The sequence below is a fragment of the Salmo salar genome, chromosome ssa10 (assembly GCF_905237065.1).
Source record: "Salmo salar chromosome ssa10, Ssal_v3.1, whole genome shotgun sequence".
NCBI lineage: Eukaryota > Metazoa > Chordata > Actinopteri > Salmoniformes > Salmonidae > Salmo > Salmo salar.
The window spans coordinates 105722692-105744937 of NC_059451.1; the positions used below are offsets into that span (position 1 = coordinate 105722692).

At 45.5% G+C, this 22246-nt stretch overlaps 1 protein-coding gene across 3 annotated transcripts in view; it reads right to left on the reverse strand.

The window, feature by feature from the left end:
- The window catches only part of LOC106561385 (tetraspanin-9), a 308734-nt gene that overhangs the window by 135261 nt on the left and 151227 nt on the right, over positions 1-22246 (reverse strand). Inside the window, exon 3 of one of the 3 annotated variants that reach the window (XM_014125280.2) lies at positions 260-339. In XM_014125280.2, coding sequence (XP_013980755.1) covers positions 260-322 — 63 coding nt within the window. In that variant the 5' untranslated portion in view covers positions 323-339. Of the gene's footprint in view, positions 1-259; positions 1479-22246 lie in introns of those variants that run through there. The other 2 variants (XM_045688331.1, XM_014125279.2) reach the window with 2 other exon arrangements.

Here is a 22246-nt window from a genome sequence, read left to right on the forward strand (position 1 = left end):
ATCTTTAAATGATCAGTATATCAGTTTACAAGTATTATGTAATATGGCATTTTATCATCTTGTCTTACTCACATCACTGTTAAACTAATGACTACTACTGTTACATTTGTATCTGCTGAGTAACTTCAAGAATCATGTGTCAGCATCACACTGCTTCTACATCCATACAGATCTATAACTAGCACCCCGAAAAAGAGAGAACGCATGATGGAGAGATGTGAAAGAGAAGAACAACATAGTAAAATAATGCTTTGCTTACCCAGAAGATGAGGTTGAAGAAGAACATCGTGTACTTCAAACAGCAGAGACAGCCCCGTGCCATGTTGTACTTCTTGAACTCTAAAAGGAACACAAATGATAGATCCAGGTAAAAGACCACGTATTTGCTGCCTTTGGGTGCCGTGTACTTGTTATTGCTGCTCTTGTCTCCTCCGACGTTGACGCTGGTGTCGGCCGCTGTCCCAGCCTGCCCCTGTGCGGTGGTACCGCGCGGCCCCGTAGAGCCGTAGAACGCGCCGGCGGTGAAGCCGCGGCCGCCGAATGGGCGGCCAGACGTGGAGTCGCGGACAAAGTCGGAGTCACGGCTATCCACGGATGGGCTGCGGTGAATGGCTGACTCCTCACTGCTGGACTTCTCCATGCTCTGGGGCTGACACTGCTGCTGAGGGGCTCTCTACCGTAACACACTCTACCATGTCTCAGAGATGAGAGGACACAACTCTCCCCCTCCAGCAGTCTCCTCTCTCCCTCTCTGATCTGTACTGGTTCTCTCCAAGCCCAGAAACTCTGAATCTTTCTATCCCCCCAACAATGGCACGACTAAACTGTATCAGGTAAGTAAAAGGAAGACACAGGCACTATTCCCAGCTCTATGTGTCGTCTGCCCGGTGTCCAATGTCTGCTCTCATGCTCCTGAGTTAGCCATGCAGAGAAGTCCTAGTCCAGCGAGGAGCATTATTACCCTGATGAGTTACAGCAAGCTATGTCCTTGAGTCAGTAAGTTTCAATAGTGTCCCTGGATCTCCTTTACTCTCCACACTGCTGTGCTGTGTGTGTGCCTGTGAATCTCTCTCTCCAACTCTCAGCTGCTCCACTTCTTCCTCCCTACTGCTGACCTCAGGACTGATTTCTGCCTGGGGAGCTGGAAACTTTTGCCCCCCCCATACAACACAATCCTGTATCTGTATTCCTCTCTCCTCTTCTTCTCCTCCTTTCCTGCGCTCTCTCAGTCCTCTGTGCTTTGCGCTCTCCAACGTGCTGATGATAATCTGATTCAGTTATTCTCTCTCCTCTCTCTCTCTCCCTTATTGTACAATTCTGTGCTCAGCTGCTCAGTCCCCTGCTCTCTGCCTGTGCTGTCAGTCGCAGCGCCGTGGCTGATGTGTGCTATTACCGGCAAGATGCATCTAACAGGCATTCTCTATCCTATCCCCCTTAACTAGAGCACTGCCCTTGTCCCCCCTCTTCTCTCTGCTCTCCCTCTCTTGCTCCCTGCCTCTCATCAGCCCCTCCCCGCTGCTGAGGGAGCATCCAATGAGGCAGCTGCAGGCGGCTACAGACAACCCGGGCTCCTCCCCTCTGCCCCGACCATGTCTTTAATAAGCTGATCATAACACAGCTTTGACTATACAAGTTCAGCAATTTCCTGTGTTGTCTGTGCTTCAGGGCGTCCGAGAGGCCATTCATTAATACGAAAAAGCATGAGTCCAAGGAAACGTGTTGGTGGTGTGGGTGAATGGGGGGTTGGACTTCTCCGGCGCTGTCTGATGCAACCTTCAAACCTGTGATTTCATTGAGACACTTGCTATATTTACGCCCAATTAACTTTCACAGTGGCTATTTATTTTCTATTTGTGAAAGGGTGGATAAAATGACATCAGAGCACGATCATGATTAGGAGGATTACTGCATGCAGACTTGCAGAGGCTATGTGCAGCCTTGTCACAAAGTCATCAGTTGCACAATGCCGACTCACTTCCATGCAAGGAGCACTGATAAATTGGCAGAGACCCAGCCTTTGGAATTATCACACCATTTCAAGCATGGAAATGGGAGAGTGGCTTAAAGATACTCAACACTTTCCTATGGAAACCCAGGGTCAAACACCGACTCTCTCAGTTGTTTCACACATGGAGCTGACAACATATTACAGATCTAATATTCTAGAGCTGAGTCCTTACATTTATCTAACCCTCTGGTTTGAAATACAATGTCAGATGCCTAAATGTACATGATCTGTGAACAAAGAGAAAAATGCATTTTACCAGATCAGATATCAAACCCCCCCTGATAGAGAGGACATTTCATTCATATCGTACATGCTGATTTTATGAGATGGGGATGAAAGATTTGCAACCTTTTTATATAGCGTTTGAGTTTCCTTTGCTATCTTTTCCTTCAGAGAACTACCGTACAAACAACAGCAATACCATTATCTGTCCAACCAGTCACATGGCCCTTTCACAGCGTTGGGTTTGTGAAAACAGCCTAATCTTTACTCTGTACTGCTGTGCTGTGGTAATGGTCCCTCTCTCTGTCAGCAAGGTGAGGTTGAGTGCTCGTGATGGCTGGAGCTCAGAGACGGATGGAGCAGAGTTCCAACTGAATGGTCTTAAAGTAAACCCAGCAATGCCCTGTATACACAGCGATACACTAATCCATGTATCTTGTGTTTCTACAGAATGTCAGACTCTAACAAGTCTGACATACTGTAGCTTGATGGAATTGTAGTGGTTGGAAGACAACACGAGACAAAATCACATTATACTAAGGTCTTAATCAGCCAGGAACAATGGAAGTGTTCTTACAAATCACAAACCATTAACATATATATATTTTTTAATTAGCAATACCATACTTAAAATGACACAGGTCCATAATTATAATTAAGTGGTATTAAAAGGTATGGAACTGGCAAACTTCCAATTGCTCCCAGCACTACCCCATCTTTCTTGTAAAAAATGACAATGTCAGCGTCACTGTTCATGTCATCCTGGTGTGGGATGAGAATTATGAAAGCAGTCCCACACAGATAGAACAGGGGAGATTTGACCCACAATACTCTGTCCCTGGTGGTGCCATGGAGAGCTGAAGAAGCATTGGCTCAGCTCCCGTGGGTCGTCTGATCACAGCCCGTCAGGACCTTAACTCTTAATTCAATATGTTGTGTGTCAGTAGCCGCCACCTCAGAGGAGGACATGCATTCATCAGAGGGCTATTGGTATTTCTATTTATTATGGATCCCCAGTAGCTGCTGCCAAAGCAGCCGCTACTCTTCCTGGGGTCCAGCAAAATTAAGGCAGTTTATACAATTTTAAAACATTACAATACATTCACAGATTTCACAACACACTGTGTGCCCTCAGGCCCCTACTCCACCACTACCACATATCTACAGTACTAAATCCATGTGTATGTATAGCGCGTATGTTATCGTATGTGTGTGTGTGTGTGTGTGTGTGTGTGTGTGTGTGTGTGTGTGCGTGTCTGTGCCAATGTTTGTGTTGCTTGGGCCTCTTAGCTTGCATGTGCTGCTGATGCCTCAACCAGACACAAGGGCACGTTCCTCCTCTCACTCCCTCCTGAGCCAAGCCCAGCTCAGCTCATTGCCATCCACTCAGCAGAAGAGAACAGAGAGGCATGGGGCTCTGAAGTCCTTTATTAGGCAACTAAAGGTTACTCAGAGACTCAGAGAAACTCAGGAGAGACAAGGTCTATAGTATAGAGTCAGAGGAGTGGGCACAGTAGCAGTGGAGATACAGTGTATAGATGTGGTACAGCAGAGCAGGGTTGGACAGGGATTCTTCATTCTAACTTTCCCTCTGATGCTGAATAAACCTGGCAGCTCCTTCAATACATGCTAAAAGGGCATACTGGAAGGCGAGCTTCGTGTTCAGTAGGAATTCATCTTAGAATCCTCCATTTCAGGGCTCTTCTAACCAAGACACTGCTGCTTTTCTATCATGGTATGAAAGAGTATAACAAAAAAATACAAGTAGAAGTGTAAATATTAAATGGACAGTGTTGGTTCTGGCATATCTGTGTGGAGCTCTATTGAACTAAAGCTTATGTAGTCTATCCAACATTGCACCACCGCCAGCACAACAGAAACAGTAGGGGGTGGAGGGCTAGTTCTTATTTATTTACACAGGAGGTTGGTGGCACCTTAATTGGGGAGAACGGGCTCATGTTAATGACTGGAGCGGAATAAGTGGAATGGTATCAAATACATCAAACACATAGTTTCCAGGTGTTTGATGCCATTCCATTTGCTGGTTCCAGCCATTATTATGAGCCGTCCTCCCCTCAGCAGCCTCCTGTGTTTAAGAAGCACTTCAATAATTAGACCAATAGTGCAAAGTTGTCTTAGGTGGATTGTTTCTCCTTAAACCTATTGGAAGAAATGATAAAGAAAATATACATCTGTAGGATTACGACTCAGGGCAACTGCTCTTAATGGAATCCAAAACAAAACTATTTTCACATGAAGAAATTAGATGTGTGATCGATCATTAGCCAAAAAACATCCAAAACAATAACTTTATTTTGTTTTACAATTAATAAAAATATAACAATTTCAAAGATTTCACAAACTCAGCAAAAAAAGAAACGTCCTCTCACTGTCAACTGCGTTTATTTCAGCAAACTTAACATGTGTAAATATTTGTATGAACATAACAAGATTCCACAATTGAGACATAAACTGAACAAGTTCCACAGACATGTGACTAACAGAAATGGAATGATGTGTCCCTTAACAAAGGGGGGGTCAAAATAAAAAGTAACAGTCAGTATCTGGTGTGGCCACCAGCTGCATTAAGTACTGCAGTGCATCTCCTCCTCATGTACTGCACCAGATTTGGCCGTTCTTGCTGTGAGATGTTACCCTACTCTTCCACCAAGGCACCTGCAGGTTCCCGGACATTTCTGGGGGAAATGGCCCTAGCCATAACCCTCCGATCCAACAGGTCCCAGATGTGCTCAATGGGATTGAGATCCGGGCTCTTCGCTGGCCATGGCAGAACACTGACATTCCTGTCTTGCAGGAAATCACACACAGAACGAGCAGTATGGCTGGTGGCATTGTCATGCTGGAGGGTCATGTCAGGATGAGCTTGATGGAAGGGTACAACATGAGGGAGTAGGATGTCTTCCCTGTAATGCACAGTGTTGAGATTGCCTGCAATGACAACAAGCTCAGTACGATGATGCTGTGACACACCGACCCAGACCATGACGGACCCTCCACCTCCAAATCGATCCCACTCCAGAGTACAGGCCTCAGTGTAACGCTCATTCCTTCGACAATAAATGCGAAACCGACCATCACCCCTGGTGAGACAAAACCGCAACTCGTCAGTGAAGAACAACATTTGAGAGAAATATGCTTTTTGTGCTATGGAAAATGTCTGGGATTGTTATTTCAGCTCCTGAAACATGGGACCAACATTTTACATGTTGCGTTTATATTTTTTTCAGTGTAGTTTGGATATTTAAAGGCAGTCATGAATCCATTTTGAAGGTGCCAATTGAATTGAAATGATGTCCGTCACATCTACAGTCATAATACCGTTTAGACATTTAACACGGTTTCAGGCTCAAACTCATACAGCTTTACTGAACTCTCTCAACTGCCTACAGTATTTTAGGAGTCTGTTTTAAGTTTGAGTAAAGAAAAAGTTTGCCCACCCCTGGACTAGAGTGACTTACAAGCAGGAGCAGGGAGACAATTCCAAAGCCTTGCTGGAAAATGACTGCTTTGCTTCCCACTGCATATGTTAACTGAATGCGAGGGGGAAAATCCAAAGCAATCTCCTAAACCCCAGGATTCACAGCGGGCAGAAAGGGGATACCAACTGATCTATGAAAATAGAGGTCAGCTCTTCAACATTCATTAATCCCGGTCTTTTCTGTTCCTGCAAAAGAGAAAGAGTCTTTACCCTATAGCCTACCACATACTGTATGTGTGCCCTATGTGACATGTGCTAGTAGATAATCACCAGTGTGAAAGTCTCATGGAAGACTGAGCGTGAGTGGAATAGGATGACAAAGGGCATGTTCGCCCACACTATCTCAGCTCTCATTCCCCTTGGTTACTCTATACACTATATACACACTGGGGCTGAAGCTGTTGCTGTGTACATGGAGGACAACATGAAGGACAACATGGAGGACATGTCAGGTGATATAACAGCCTAAATGGACCACACACTTCCAGGAACTCAAATGTCACCAGGGGCCAAACAGAACAAACAAGAGGGGGTCATCCTTAATTTGTCAGACACCAGTCAGTCTCCTGTGTGTCTGGTACCTCCCTGACAATCATTCCGGCTGGCTAAAGGTTATTATACATAGCAATATGGTCAAATACTTACTGACCTGTCCATCCTTGTCAGTATGCTAACAAGCTCTATTCTGTCTGGCCCAATCGAATTGAGAGACAGACGTCAATCCAATCTGATATTTAAGATTTTGTCTTGGCCTTTTATGATAAAGTCTGACATCCACGTAATTGGGCAATGAGACGATAGCGGACATTTTAAGTCCATCCCCGGTGACAATAAAGGTGTCTGGAGAGTGTAACTAATTAGGGATTCATGATGCTCCTTTCCTCAGCAGACCCAACTAGAGGATCATAGGCAACATCCGCACCGAGTTAAAGGCAAGAGCTTCCCTTTCCCACTGTTGAACTGCATTGTTGGTTAAGGGCTTGTAAGTAAGCATTTCACGGTAAAGTCTACACTTGTTGTATTCGGCGCATGTGACAAGTAAAGTTTGATTTGATTTGAAGAGCTGCCACTTTCAAGGAGCGGGACACTAATCCGGACCCTTATAAGAAATCCCCCTATGCCCTCAGACGAACCATCAAACAGGCAAAGCATCGATATAGGACTAAGATTGAATCCTACTACACCAGCTCTGACACCAGTCGGATGTGGCAGGGCTTGAAAACTATTACGGACTACAAAGAGAAACCCAGCCCCGAGCTGCCCAGTGACGCAGGCCTACCAGAAGAGCTACATGCCTTGTATTCTCGCTTCGAGAATATGGCCCAGTACATCACTGGGGCCAAGTTTCCTGACATCCAGGACCTATATACCAGGCGGTGTCAGAGTAAGGCCCAAAAAATTGTCAAAGACTCCAATCACCCAAGTCATAGACCGTTCTCTCTGCTACCGCGTGGCAAGCGGTACTGGAGCGCCAAGTCAAGGACCAAAAGTTTCCTTAACAGCTTCTACCTCCAAGCCATAAGACTGCTGAAAAAAAATCAAATGGCCACCCGTACTATTTACATTGATGCCCCCCCCCTTTGTTTTTACACTGCAGCTACTCGCTGTTTATCTATGCATAGTCACTTTACAAATGACCTCAGCTAACCTGTACCCCCACACATTGACTTGGTACCGGTAACCCCTGTATATAGCCTTGTTATTGTTATGTCATTTTCTTGTGTTACTTTTTGATTATTATGATGAATTGTTTTACTTTAGTTTAATTAGTAAACATTTTCTTAACTCTATTTATTGAACTGCATTGTTGGTTAAGGGCTTGTAAGAAAACATTTCACGGTAAGGTCTACACCTGTTGTATTCGGCGCATGTGACAAATAACATTTGATTTGATTGGATTTTTAGAGTGTGTGACAGTAGGGAAGAGCTCCCAGGAAATCAGTGTACATTTATGGTTGTGTTGTTAAGCATCAGACATTTCAAAGAATGTCAAGAGTTGCTACTCGCAAGAGAAGTTTGTTTGTGGTTGTTTAAAAAAAGATGGCAGTGTTAAAGTGAATTTCACACGCATTTTCACAAACACACTCAACCGTGATACACACTGGTGTAGGTCTGTTTGTTGTAATACAGTGGAAAACTCCCACCTGACATCTCCCATATTCCAACTGCAGGAGAAGACACATATTTGTGCACTCTTGTCAACCAGAGAGTGAGGACGCTATAGAGATGACAGAGCACACAGACCTCACACAGATAGAGAAGCCAAGTCCCCCAGTCTAAACAGTAGACCTGCAGGCAAATCCATCACACAGACCTCACATAGATAGAGAAGCCAAGTCCCCCAGTCTAAACAGTAGACCTGCAGGCAGATCCATCACACAGACCTCACACAGATAGAGAAGCCAAGTCCCCCAGTCTAAACAGTAGACCTGCAGGCAGATCCATCACACAGACCTCTCACACCTACAGAAGCCAAGTCCCCCAGTCTAAACAGTAGACCTGCAGGCCCATAACCGTATATGAAAGAATGGAACATCAGCAATATGAATCTTATTCAGTTCAGGGGAAAATCTGCCGAGTGTTGAAGTCAGGCCCCGGTCATCGATTTATTGGTTGTAAGGTCACTTAAAGTTCACTGTAAGCCTTCGAACAGTGTGTGGAAACCATCCATTCGTCCTCAACATGAGCTAGATTCAACTCTTAGATTCTGAAGATTTGTGATTTCATTTTGCATACTGTGGATAACGCAAAGGTTCACAAGAATCACACATGCACAGATGTGTACATACGCACACACATGGACGTACACACTCGCAAGCCCACACATTATTATATTAAATAGCCCTTTTGTGCAGGAAAAACGGAACAAAACAAAGCAAAGCAGTATATGCCTTTGAATTAAATGGCATTTTCAGGTGAACAATGCACACACTGCTTGACAAATGCATCCCTGAGAGCTACTGTCTGTGATAAATGTTGAAAGCCGTGGGTTTCCTACCCTCTGCCTCCTCTCTGTAATGCCTTGAATCCATTGTCTTGCAGAAACTGGGGACCAAGGATATTTGAAGCCATCAACCAAGCAAACCTACATAAGTCCCTACACACAGCCAGTGCACACTGCAGAGGGTTGCCTGCAACATTGATGTGAGATGCAAAGCTTTAAAGCTACAATCTGGGATTTGTTTTAGCTTTAAGAGACAGGGATCTCTTTTTAAAAGGTCATTATCAGTTACACTTGCCATGATGGATGCCTTTCCGTCTTCACACTTACACAATTCTAATAAAACACACTCCGGAAATTAGCGACGGAAAAAAAACACTTCCACTTCTATAGTTAGTGACAGTGGGTTAAGTTACTGGCCCTAGACTAGTAGGAGAAAAGACGAGTGATCCGGGGGGCTTTTATTTTGGTCCGGTAGGGAAAAGAGAGACGGATAAAGGGGGATGTGGTTTACGCCCCCCTGGCCTCACCGCATGGAACCATCTGTAACGCAATCGTCTCTCTGGGCACATACTTTCATCCCTGTTTCATTCCTGTTTCCTAAGAACCTGTGGATGCTGTCCAGCCACAACCATAGCCTATTTAGGGCTCTGGAGGTAAGTGATTATATCAGCAGTCAGTCTGGGCTCGCCCGCAGATGGAGCCCTCTGTGAAGGAGTTTTCCTGTGGCGCCGCGCAGGCAATCCGACACATATTTAAATCTCCTCTGTTTTTCAGGGAAACAAGTTACAGGACACGGCATGGGACAGGGATAGAAATACATACACCATCCTGGGCTCTGGCTAGGACGCTATAGAGAGAGATGGAGTGAGAAAGAAAGAGAGAGGAAGGTTAGAAAAGGAAGAGAGAGAGATGGAGAGAGAGAGCGAGACAGAGCGAGAGAGCCAGAGAGGTAGATAGGCTCAGCCAGTGGTTCTGACCTGGGTCAGGTCCTTTATTAACCTGGTGGAAGAGAAGACTAGAGGAGCCCTAAAGATCCCTCTGTGGTTTCCACTAAGGCTCAGACTATGGAGTCTATGGCAAATCCCATAGATCTGTAGTGTTCGGATCTCTGTCTGTCAATGGTTCAGGATGAAGGGGTCAGCTTGCTGAGAGGTCACCTTGGTTTAATATGGAACTCCTACAGTGGGAAACAGCTGGTGACACCATGTGTGGAGCAGGTTGTGGAGAGTGTCCTATACATGAGAGTTAGTCAATAAGACCAGGCAGAACAGGGTAGTATCTACAGGATTCCAACCTGCTGACACAGCGCCGAAAGGTCAGGTGAATCACATCGATATTTCAGGGGCTGTCGCCTGCAATGCAAACAAAGGAAGGGGTGTCGACGTGCCGCTGTGTGGAAAGAGTGAGGGATGAGGGAACATGGAGAGAACATGCGTCCATCTATTTGGTCTGTTCAGAGAGGATAGACACAGTAGCTAGATGCCTGAGGACATTTCCCATTGTGCCCCTGCTCCGCACCACAAATAATGTCATTCTTCAAGCCTCTAATACCCCCTGTTGACGGCTGCTCTGATTTACTATCCTATGTCGTATATTCCGGAACTCCATACTATTAGCGTATCGTCGGATAATAAAATACCACATGTATGCTCACATACAGTACTACCCCAAGGGATGAGCGCCTGATCATAAAGGACCCAGCAGGCCCAGACAGCTCTATCTATATGAAGAATCTAAAGAGTCTTCCTCCTGTCCACTCCAACCAGCCCACTGGCACTGATGCCTGACTGCTACAAACACACAGAGAAGTTCCCCTAGTAGTGCCCAGGCTCTCAGACCCACGAGCTGGGCAGCACCTCCCCTCGATATGGCCCTCAGTCAGCAGCCTGTGTATGTGTATGTGTGTGTGTGTGTGTGTGTGTGTGTGTGTGTGTGTGTGTGTATGTGTGTGTGTGTGTGTGTGTGTGTGTGTGTATGTGGTTGTGTGTTTGTGCACTGGGAGCTGGCTCAACCCCGGCCAATATGGCCCTGGGTCAATCTGAGCAGCCACACTGTCCTGGCCGTGCACCCATGGACAGACAAACACAGGGCAGCCAGTAGACCAGATCAGCAGTAAGTAGTAACCATGTCACAGCTCCCCAGATACGTTCTATTTGGATAAGCATTAGAGAAGTCACCCAGTAGGGCAGGGTTCATCAACTAGACCATTTGTACTCAGCAAATTGACGCAAGAAGCACAAACAGATATTGTATTTGACATAAACATAATAATTTCAAACCTTGATTACATTGGTACACAATCACATACAGTATGTCTCTCTATTTACGAGTGGAAATATTTGGGAATAGATTTCCTAAATTAAAATAATTTTGAGGTGAATTCCTGTAACCATGTGCGCTGAGAGTCGGGAAGCAAGTTCAGGGAGTGAGTGTTTTAATAAAATAAACGGAACATAATATAAAACAAGAACCTCGAACAACGCACAGACATGAAACAGAAACAATAACACCTGAGGAAAGAACCAAGGGGAGTGACAGATATAGGGAAGATAATCAAGGAGGTGATGGAGTCCAGGTGAGTGTCATGAGGCGAATGTGCGCAAGACGATGGTGACAGGTGTGCGGGATAATCAGCAGCCTGATGACCTAGAAGGCCGGAGAGGGAGTATACGTGACAATTCCTAGTGATTTAACAGTGTTTTATTTGGGGGGCCTAATAGAATCGGCCGCGGGCCGCCAGTTGATGATCCCTGTAATAGGGGATTATGGGGCTGGACCAAGGAAGAGGCCAGCTCCCCTCTCTGACAGGGACATGCTCCACTATTGATATGAATTCACAACTGCTGCTAATAAACCTGACATGGAGATGAACCCACTCACAGGAAATACTGTATAAGGCTGTAGAAGGCTCCCAAGCACAACCGGAGAGTCACTCAATGAAGTGCTTCATCTGACATTCAGAAAGTACCTGTACATGAAATTCCCTGGTGGCTTCAAACACCAGGCCAAAGAAACTAGTTGATTACACTGTAAAGTGAAAGAAAAAACTCTTTAACGGATGCATGTTTTATGCAACGTGGGACTTATGGGTAAAATCTAGCCTCTTCACCTCGCTGCCTCTGCGGATCCACAGAGATCCCAGCAGCAGATGTCTCCGTGTGTGGTTACCGCCGTAGCTCTTTGGTGTGGAACAACTTCGGGATGAACGCCATCACCATCCAAACCTGCTGAATACCAAAGAGCATTGCCCTAATCTGTCAACACAAAACATTTACAGCACCTCACACTTTCGCTCACACTTTCACTCCTGCAGCCTCCCTGTGGATTTCCAGAAGGTAAATAAAGAGCCAATACAGAAAACTGAGTTTGTTATTTTACACTCCTGTTAGACAGTGATATGAATACTGAACAGAGTCCACGGTTAACATCTGATATTAAACTAACCAAATTATGGAATAATCAATTACCCACATTTATTCATTTCCCTCACAAAAACAACTCTGTCCTGCTAATAGGCAGTGTATATGAACATATTGTGCATGGCCCTGACAGATGTTCTTAATTAAAGTCTGCAGAAGGAGGAAATTCTCTTGAGGGCTTAAGTTTAAATTAGCTCAGGCTACTTCTGTTATTACACTAATACGTACTGTGCTGAAGGCTCCCAATTTCGCACAGCCCTCTGAGCATTGTTGACTCTAAATGGACTTCTTCTTGCACTCCAAGCAAGCAAGAGTTTAGCAGTGAGATATATTGAAAATGATGATTTGAATAAAACCTCTTTATCGTTTCCCAATACATGGGAGGGTGGGAAAGTACATTACGTATTCATGTTTTAAATACATCCATATATACATTACACACAGCTATAGGTAAATAATAAGGGGCAAATGAACATATTCTCTTGGCGGAGTGCTTTGAGTGAGATTGGGTGCAACAGCTCTCCAAAACTTCAGAGGAAAGTGGCAGGCGGGGATAGGCATGCAAACCCAGTCTGCCACTCTGTCATCAAATTTAAATCACTCTCAGGAGCACAAGTTCTCTCTCAAAATGATTTAGGGCCATTAAATAGCTTCCCCCAGAGCGCCCATGGCTTAAGATTATAATATCTACCCCCCATGTGTAAAAACCATGATGTTGCATCTTGAAAAATTAACCATGTTTGAAAAATTTCCGAGACGCACTCAGGCTGTCTTTGATAGTTTAAACCAAGCCTGTGATTCTGATGCACACAGGCACACTTCCGCCATTATACATCTAGATGAGAGCGAGAGAGAGAGAGAGAGAGCGAGAGAGGAGACCCGCATGATTTTACCATTTTAATGACATGGCTTTCTGGATGGAGACACATTGGAAATGTACATTATGCAGTGTGTGGTTTTCCTGCAGATCTGGAGGACCCGGCTGGATGTGATACTATTCATTGCCTTGAGTCGTCCAGGTAAAAATATTCTGCAGCTGTTGCTGCAGTGCCGGATGACAAGTCACAGCACACGGCCATCTAATAAAGCCTAAATCACTTCCCAACATGCAGCACACCGCAGGCTTTAACTACACACACCATTAGAAATCAGATACAGTGTCTAAGACACAACCTGCCTACAGAGATACTGTATGTTTAATGCAGGCGTGTCCTCAAGTTCCTCTTCAGACATTGACCTTCACTGGTGAGAGAAAACAACTTGGGCCAACTCCTCCGCTCCTACCCATTAACATGAATACATTAATATAAAACATTGTAGCCCTGCCAGCACCAGCGACCTGTTCTTTATGTGTGTTGACTCCCCATTGACATCAGACTGCAGCGCTATAGATGACTGTAAATACGAATGTGAGATATGAAGGACTGTTAGTACACTACATTAAAAAGCCAGCATCGCTATTGGTGGAATATAGAAGCTGCATGGGCTTTAGATATTGGAGAGAATGTCCCTGTGTGAAACTTGGAATCTTGAGGAGCCATGTTAGTGATTCCATTCTGGTTGGTCGGGCGTTTCTGAGTCAGTCAGTGTGTTCAGTCAGTCAGTGCGGTCGCTCGGTCAGTCATTCAGTGTGGTTGCTCGGCTCAAGGCTGTCGCCTGCCTGGTATTCCTGACTTGCTATTGCTGAATGATCACAGGTGGATGGAAGGCCAACTGCTCTGGGAGAAGGGGACTGACTGAGTACTCAGTTCCTTTCAATCAATGTGACACACTAATTTATCAAAGCAGTCACAAAATCCAAAATGGATTTCAAATCCAATGGATCAGTAGGTGTTAGAGCACATTGCTGGTAACAATGAACAGTATGTCACTGTCAATGTAGACAGTTCTCTAAGTCACTTTGCATAAAAGCGTCTGCTAAATGACCATATTATAAAATAGGTTATCTATTTGTACTGAATTACTGTACTCTACACCAGGTTTTCTCAAACTCGGTCCTTGTTGTGCTGCAAAGTGAGATTAAAATGGATTTAATTGTAATTTGTTGATAACGATCTATACAAAATACTCTGTATTGTCAAAGTGGAAGAAAAATTCTAACATTTTTTAAGAATTAATGAAACATAAAACACTAATATATTTACATAAGTATTCAACCCCATGGGTCAATACATGTTAGAATCAACTTTAGCAGCAATTACAGCTGTGAGTCTTTCTATGTAAGTCTCTAAGATCTTTCCACACCTGGATTGTGCAACACTTGCCCAATATTCTTTTCAAAATTCTTCATGCTCTGTCAAATTGGTTATTGATCATTGCTAGACAACAATTTCCAGGTCTTACCATAGATCTTCAAGCAGATTTAAGTCAAAACTGTAATTTGGCTACTGACGAACATGCACTGTGTTCTTGGTAAGCAACTCCAGTGTAGATTTGGCCTTGTGTTTTAGGTTATTGTCCTGCTGAAAGGTGAATTCATCTCCCAGTGACCAGTAGAAACGAGATAGAACCAGGTTTTCCTCTAAGATTTTGCCTGTGCTATCTCAATTCCGTTAATTTTTTATTACGAAAAATTCCCCAATCCTTAACGATTACAAGCATACCCATAACATGATGCTTCCAACACTATGCTTGAAAATATGGCGAGTGGTACTCAGTAATGTGTTGTATTGGATTTGCCCCAAACATAACACTGTATTCAGGACAAAAAAGTTAATTGTTTTGCCAATATTTTTGTAGTATTACTTTAGTGCCTTGTTGCAAACAGGACACATGTTTTGGAATATTTTGTATTCCTTCTTTTCACTCTGTTAATTAGGTTAGTATTGTGGAGTAATTACAATGTTGTTGATCCATCCTCATTTTTCTCCTATCACAGCTATTAAACTATCTTTTAAAGTCACCATTGGCCTCATGGTGAAATCCCTGAGTTAAGAAGAGTGCCTGTATCTTTGTAGTGACTGTGTGTATTTATGCTTAATAACTTCAATTAATAACTTCACCATGTGTAATTAATAACTTCACCATGCTCAAAGGGATATTCAATGTCAGATTTTTTTTGTACCCATCTACCAATAGCTGTCCTTCTTTGCAATGAATTGGAAAACCTCCCTGGTCTTTGTGGTTGGATCTGTGTTTGAAATTCACTGCTCGACTGAGGGACCTACAGATAATTGTATGTGTGGGGTACAGAGATGAGGTAGTCGTTAAAACATCATGTTAAACACTGTTATAGCAAACAGTGAGTCCATGCAACTTAATATGTGACTTGTTAATGTCACGTCCTGGCCAGTATAAAGGTTAATTAGTATTGTATTTTGGTCAGGACGTGGCAGAGGGTATTTGTTTTATGTGGTTCAGGGTGGTGTGTTTTGTAAGAAGGGTGTTTGATTTAGTAATTCCGGGTTTTGGTTTATGTTTAGGTATTTCTATGTGGAGTCTAGTGAGTGTATGTCTATGTTTGATTAATTGGGGTTGGGACTCTCATTTGAAGGCAGGTGTTGTCTATCTGCCTTTGATTGAGAGTCCCATATAGTAGGGTGTGTTTGTGTTTGCTTTTGTGGGTGATTGTTCTGTGTTAGCCTTGTGCCTTGCAGACTGTCAGTGAATCGTTCGTTTTTTTGTTTGTTGTTTTTGTATTCGTTTTGAAGTGAATAAATGTTCAAAATGAACAATCACATACCTGCTGCGTATTGGTCTACCTTTTCCGACGATGATTTCGTTATATCGTCAGAAGACGAAGAAATCCCTGACAGAATCACCCACCACTCAAGGACCAAGCAGCAGAGGAAGGAGCAGAGGGAATTCGAGTTGGACTGGCGGGAGAAGTGGACCTGGGAGGAAGTTCTGGACGGGGCCAGACCTTGGCACCAGGCTGGGGAGTATCGCCGCCCGCAGTGGGAAATTGAGGCAGCCAAGGCAGAGAGGCGTAGGTACGAGGCCATGGACGCGCTGAGGGAGAAGCACGAGAGGCACCCCCAATACATTTTTTTGGGGGGGCACACGGGTAGTTTGGCTAGGCGTAAGAAGAGCCGGAAGCCAGCTACCCGTGGTTATATGGAGGAGCGTATGGGGTGGAGAGCGCTATGTTTCGCTGAGGAGCGCACTCTCACCCATACGCACGCACAGTCCGGTGCGCGTTATTCCAGCCCCTCGCAGGTGCCGTGCTAGAGCGGGCATCCAGCCTGGTAGGAGGATGCCTGCGCAGCGCATCTGGTCGCCGGTACGCCTCCGAGGACCAGGCTACCCAACTCCCGCTCTACGCACGGCTACCATCAGGCCCCTGCACAGCCCAGTCTGCCCTGTACGAGCACCCTGCTCGTACAGGGCTACTAGTTCCATCCAGCCAAGGCGGGTTGTGCAGGAGGTAAGATCTAGACCGACTGTGCGCCTCCATAGCCCTGGGTTTCCAGCTCCTGTCTCTCGTGCGGACCCGGAAGTGCGTAAAACCCAGTCCGACTAGTCCTGTTCCCGCTCCCCGCACTAGCCTGGAGGTGCGTGTTCATAATCTGGTAAGCCCAGCACCACGCACCAGGCTACAAGTGCGTCAACCCAGCCACGCCAGTCAACAGTCACCAGAGCTGCCCGCCAGTCAACAGTCGTCATCAGAGCTGCCCGCCAGTCAACAGTCGTCATCAGAGCTGCCCGCCAGTCAACAGTCGTCGTCAGAGCTGCCCGCCAGTCAACAGTCGTCGTCAGAGCTGCCCGCCAGTCAACAGTCGTCGTCAGAGCTGCCCGCCAGTCAACAGTCGTCAGAGCTGCCCGCCAGTCAACAGTCGTCGTCAGAGCTGCCCGCCAGTCAACAGTCGTCGTCAGAGCTGCCCGCCAGTCAACAGTCGTCAGAGCTGCCCGCCAGTCAACAGTCGTCAGAGCTGCCCGCCAGTCAACAGTCGTCAGAGCTGCCCGCCAGTCAACAGTCGTCAGAGCTGCCCGCCAGTCAACAGTCGTCAGAGAGGTCAGACTGCGCTGAACTGCCGGAGTGGCCAGACTGCGCTGAACTGCCGGAGTGGCCAGACTGCGCTGAACTGCCGGAGTGGCCAGACTGCGCTGAACTGCCGGAGTGGCCAGACTGCGCTGAACTGCCGGAGTGGCCAGACTGCCCTGAACTGCCGGAGTGGCCAGACTGCCCTGAACTGCCCAGACTGTCCCGAGTTGCCAGACTGCCCAGACTGTCCCGAGTTGCCAGACTGCCCAGACTGTCCCGAGTTGCCAGACTGCCCAGACTGTCCCGAGTTGCCAGACTGCCCAGACTGTCCCCCGGCGATGCCAGACTGCCCAGACTGTCCCCCGGCGATGCCAGACTGGCCCGACTGCCCCCCGGCGATGCCAGACTGGCCCGACTGCCCCTCGGCGATGCCAGAGTGGCCCGACAGCCTGGAACGGCCGGAACCAGAGCCACCTCCAGATATAGGTGGGTTGGGGAGGGGGGGTGTAGCACAGTGCCGTCGTTGACGGCAGCCACCCTCCCTTCCCTCCCTTTAGTAGAGGGGAATTTTGGTTTTGTTTGGGGTTGTTTTTTTGTTTTTTTTCGTTTTAAGGTGCTCCCGGGGTTAGCACCTTTAAGGGGGGGTACTGTCACGTCCTGGCCAGTATAAAGGTTAATTAGTATTGTAGTTTGGTCAGGACGTGGCAGAGGGTATTTGTTTTATGTGGTTCAGGGTGGTGTGTTTTGTAAGAAGGGTGTTTGATTTAGTAAATCCGGGTTTTGGTTTATGTTTAGGTATTTCTATGTGGAGTCTAGTGAGTGTATGTCTATGTTTGATTAATTGGGGTTGGGACTCTCAGTTGAAGGCAGGTGTTGTCTATCTGCCTTTGATTGAGAGTCCCATATAGTAGGGTGTGTTTGTGTTTGCTTTTGTGGGTGATTGTTCTGTGTTAGCCTTGTGCCTTGCAGACTGTCAGTGAATCGTTCGTTTTCTTGTTTGTTGTTTTTGTATTCGTTTTGAAGTGAATAAATGTTCAAAATGAACAATCACATACCTGCTGCGTATTGGTCTACCTTTTCCGACGATGATTTCGTTATATCGTCAGAAGACGAAGAAATCCCTGACAGTTCAGCACATTTTTACTGCTGAACATATTTAGGCTTTCCATAACAAAGGGGTTGAATACTTATTGACTTGAGACAATTAGGCTTTTAATTTTCATTCATACGTAAAAATGCTGAATAACATAATTCCACTTTGTGTGTAGGCCGGAGACCAAAAAATTGAAATGTTAGAATTTTTTAATTCAGGCTGTAAAATAACAAAATGTGGAAAAAGTCAAGGGATGTGAATACTTTCTGAAGGCACTGTACACAACCCAACTTATATGTGCATTTATAAATCAAGATGAGGCGTTGAGGCTTTTTTTGTTTGGAAATACAAAAACATTCCTGGATTTTCAAGGCCATGGGATACCTATGAGGTATGATGGGATGCCTGGCAGGGTTGTGGTCAATTCCATTTAAATTCCAGTCAATTCAGGAAGTTCACTGAAATTCCAATTATCTTCAATGCTTTTCGATGAGGAAAATTCAGAATTGGAATTTAAATTTGGTTTACCTTCTGAATTGACTGGAATTGAAATGGAATTGACCCCAACCCAGCTACATGGTATCACAGCACAATTGTGGGTCCTGAATTACTACTACTTCCATAGATAGAGGCAGAGAGGACTCAACAGGGAACTTCATGCCCTTCCTCATCACAGTCCTGCTCCAAGAACACTGCATCCAAATCTCCAGTTCCAGTTCAACACCTCTCTGACATGAGCCTGGAATCTGCATCCTTATTAATATTCAGAACCAGTCAGATTTAAAACGTCATCCAATTATACCTGGTCATTTTGTGACTGACTCAAGCTGACTGCCTGATTGCAGTTACCAGAGAGCTGCCATGATACCATGACTTCAGAACTTCTCCAAGGTTGTGTTCATTAGGCACCACGGACGAAAACTCACTGAAACAGGGAGGGACTCCTTGGACTTTTAAGAAATGCGCATTTTAATTTTCTGTTGCAAAATGTTTTAAAGCGCTCTGCTTTCGTTCCCTAATGAACACGACCAGGTTATTAGGCAGAGCGAGAGAGAGAGTAGCAGCCTTTGAGAGGGCTATAATATTCACAGTGCTGAGCAATAAGGGTCGGGATGATACCAGCATTGTGATACTCGATAGTATCGTGGCAAGGAAACAAACCACAAAGCAGATTTAACTTCTTCAGAGTAAACAGCCCTAATGTTGGAAACAAACATCATTATGTTGTCATCCAGAGTCACATTTATTTATTTTCCAAGCTATTGCACACAATATTTTACATATATCGCAATACTGGTATCGTCACAGCCCCATGAGCCATGGCGCTGAAGACGTGTCCAGGAGTGGCTCTGTCTATCGGGGGCCCTGAGGAAGGTCAAGATGGCTGTATTATTATGACAAGGTGAGTACACTCAGCCTCAAACCTGACAGCTCGGGAGGCAACCCCTCACGCCTAGAGTAGACGTCTGCGGGTAACAGTGACAACCTTCACAGTCACACCGCAGTTACACATTCTGACTCGCCTCCCGCCTCTTTCCCTCCCACTTTCACTTATTGATGCATTTTTCCCAGAGTCATATTTCATTGTGATTTAACTAAATCTTCCAGGCCACCTTTTCTTTTTTTTCACCTTTATTTAACCAGGTCGGCTAGTTGAGAACAAGTTCTCATTTACAACTGCGACCTGGCCAAGATAAAGCAAAGCAGTGCGACACAAACAACAACACAGAGTCAATAACACAATAGAAAAAGAAGAAAGTCTATATACAGTGTGTGCAAATGGCGTGAGGAGGTTAAGGCAATAAATAGGCCATAGTAGCAAGTAATTATAATTGAGCAAATTAACACTGGAGTGATAGATGTGCAGATGATGATGTGCAAGTAGAAATACTGGTGTGCAAATGAGCAGAAAAGTAAATAAAAACAATATGGGGATGAGGTAGGTTGATTGGATGGGCTATTTACAGATGGGATATGTACAGCTGCAGCGATCGGTTAGCTGCTCGGATAGCTGATGTTTAAAGTTAGTGAGAGAAATATAAGTCTCCAGCTTCAGCGATCTTTGCAATTCGATCCAGTCATTGGCAGCAGAGAACTGGAAGGAAAGGCGGGCAAAGCAGGTGTTGGCTTTGGGGATGACAAGTGAGATATACCTGCTTGAGTGCGTGCTACGGGTGGGTGTTGTTATGGTGACCAGTGAGCTGAGATAAGGCGGAGCTTTACCTAGCAAAGACTTATAGATGACCTGGAGCCAGTGGGTCTGGCAACGAATATGAAGCGAGGGCCAGCCGATTAGAGCATACAGGTCGCAGTGGTGGGTGGTATATGGGCTTTGGTGACAACACGGATGGCACTGTGATAGACTACATCCAGTTTGCTGAGTAGAGTGTTGGAGGCTATTTTATAAATGACATCGCCGAAGTCGAGGATCGGTAGGATAGTCAGTTTTACTAGGGTATGTTTGGCGGCGTCAGTGAAGGAGGCTTTGTTGTGGAATAGAAAGCCGATTCTAGATTTAATTTTGGATTGGAGATGTTTAATATGAGTCTGGAAGGAGAGTTTACAGTCTAGCCAGACATCTAAGTATTCGTAGTTGTCCACATATTCTAAGTCAGAACGGTCCAGAGTAGTGATGCTAGTTGGGGCGGGCGGGTGCGGGCAGCGAACAGTTGAAAAGCATGCATTTAGTTTTACTAGCGTTTAAGAGCAGTTGGAGGCCACGGAAGGAGAGTTGTATGGCATTGAAGCTCGTTTGGAGGTTTGTTAACACAGTGTCCAAAGAAGGGCGAGATACAGAATGGTGTCGTCTGCGTAGAGGTGGATCAGGGAATCACCCGCAGCAAGAGCGACATCATTGATATATACAGAAAAAAGAGTCGGCCTGAGAATTGAACCCTGTGGCACCCCCATAGAGACTGCCAGAGGTCCGGACAACAGGCCCTCCGATTTGACACACTGAACTCTGTCTGAGAAGTAGTTGGTGAACCATGTGAGGCAGTCATTTGAGAAACCAAGGCTGTTGAGTCTGCCGATAAGAATACGGTGATAAACACAGTCGAAAGCCTTGGCCAGGTCGATGAAGACGGCTGCACAGTACAATCTTTTATCGATGGCGGTTATGATATCGTTTAGGACCTTGAGTGTGGCTGAGGTGCACCCATGACCAGCTCGGAAACCGGATTGCACAGCGGAAAAGGTACGGTGGGATTCGAAATGGTAAGTGATCTGTTTATTAACTTGGCAGCTTTCCAATCTTTAGGGATCTCAGACGATACGAAAGAGAGGTTGAACAGACTGGTAATAGGGGTTGCAACAATGGTGGCGGATAATTTTAGAAAGAGAGGGTTCAGATTGTCTAGCCCAGCTGATTTGTACGGGTCCAGGTTTTGCAGCTCTTTCAGAACATCTGCTATCTGGATTTGGGTGAAGGAGAAGCTGGGGAGGCTTTGGCAAGTAGCTGCGGGGGGTGTAAAACTGTTGGCCGGGGTTGGGGTAGCCAGGTGGAAAGCATGGCCAGCCGTAGAGAAATGCTTATTGAAATTCTCGATTATCATGGATTCATCGGTGGTGACAGTGTTACCTAGCCTCAGTGCAGTGGGCAGCTGGGAGGAGATGCTCTTGTTCTCCATGGACTTCACAGTGTCCCAAAACTTTTTGGAGTTAGAGCTACAGGATGCAAATTTCTGTTTGAAAAAGCTGGCCTTTGATTTTCGTACTGACTGCGTGTATTGGTTCCTGACTTCCCTGAACAGTTGCGTATCACGGGGATTATTCGATGCTATTGCAGTCCGCCACAGGATGTTTTTGTGCTGGTCAAGGGCAGTCAGGTCTGGAGTGAACCAAGGGCTATATCTGTTCTTAGTTCTACATTTTTTTGAAAGGGGCATGCTTATTTAAGATGGTGAGGAAATTACTTTTAAAGAATGACCAGGCATCCTCGACTGACGGGATGAGGTCAATATCCTTCCAGGATACCCAGGCCAGGTCGATTAGAAAGGCCTGCTCGCAGAAGTGTTTTACAGTGATGAGGGGTGATGAGGGGTGGTCGTTTGAACGCGGGCCCATAGGCAGTGATCGCTGAGATCCTGATTGAAAACAGCAGAGGTGTATTTGGAGGGCAAGTTGGTCAGGATAATA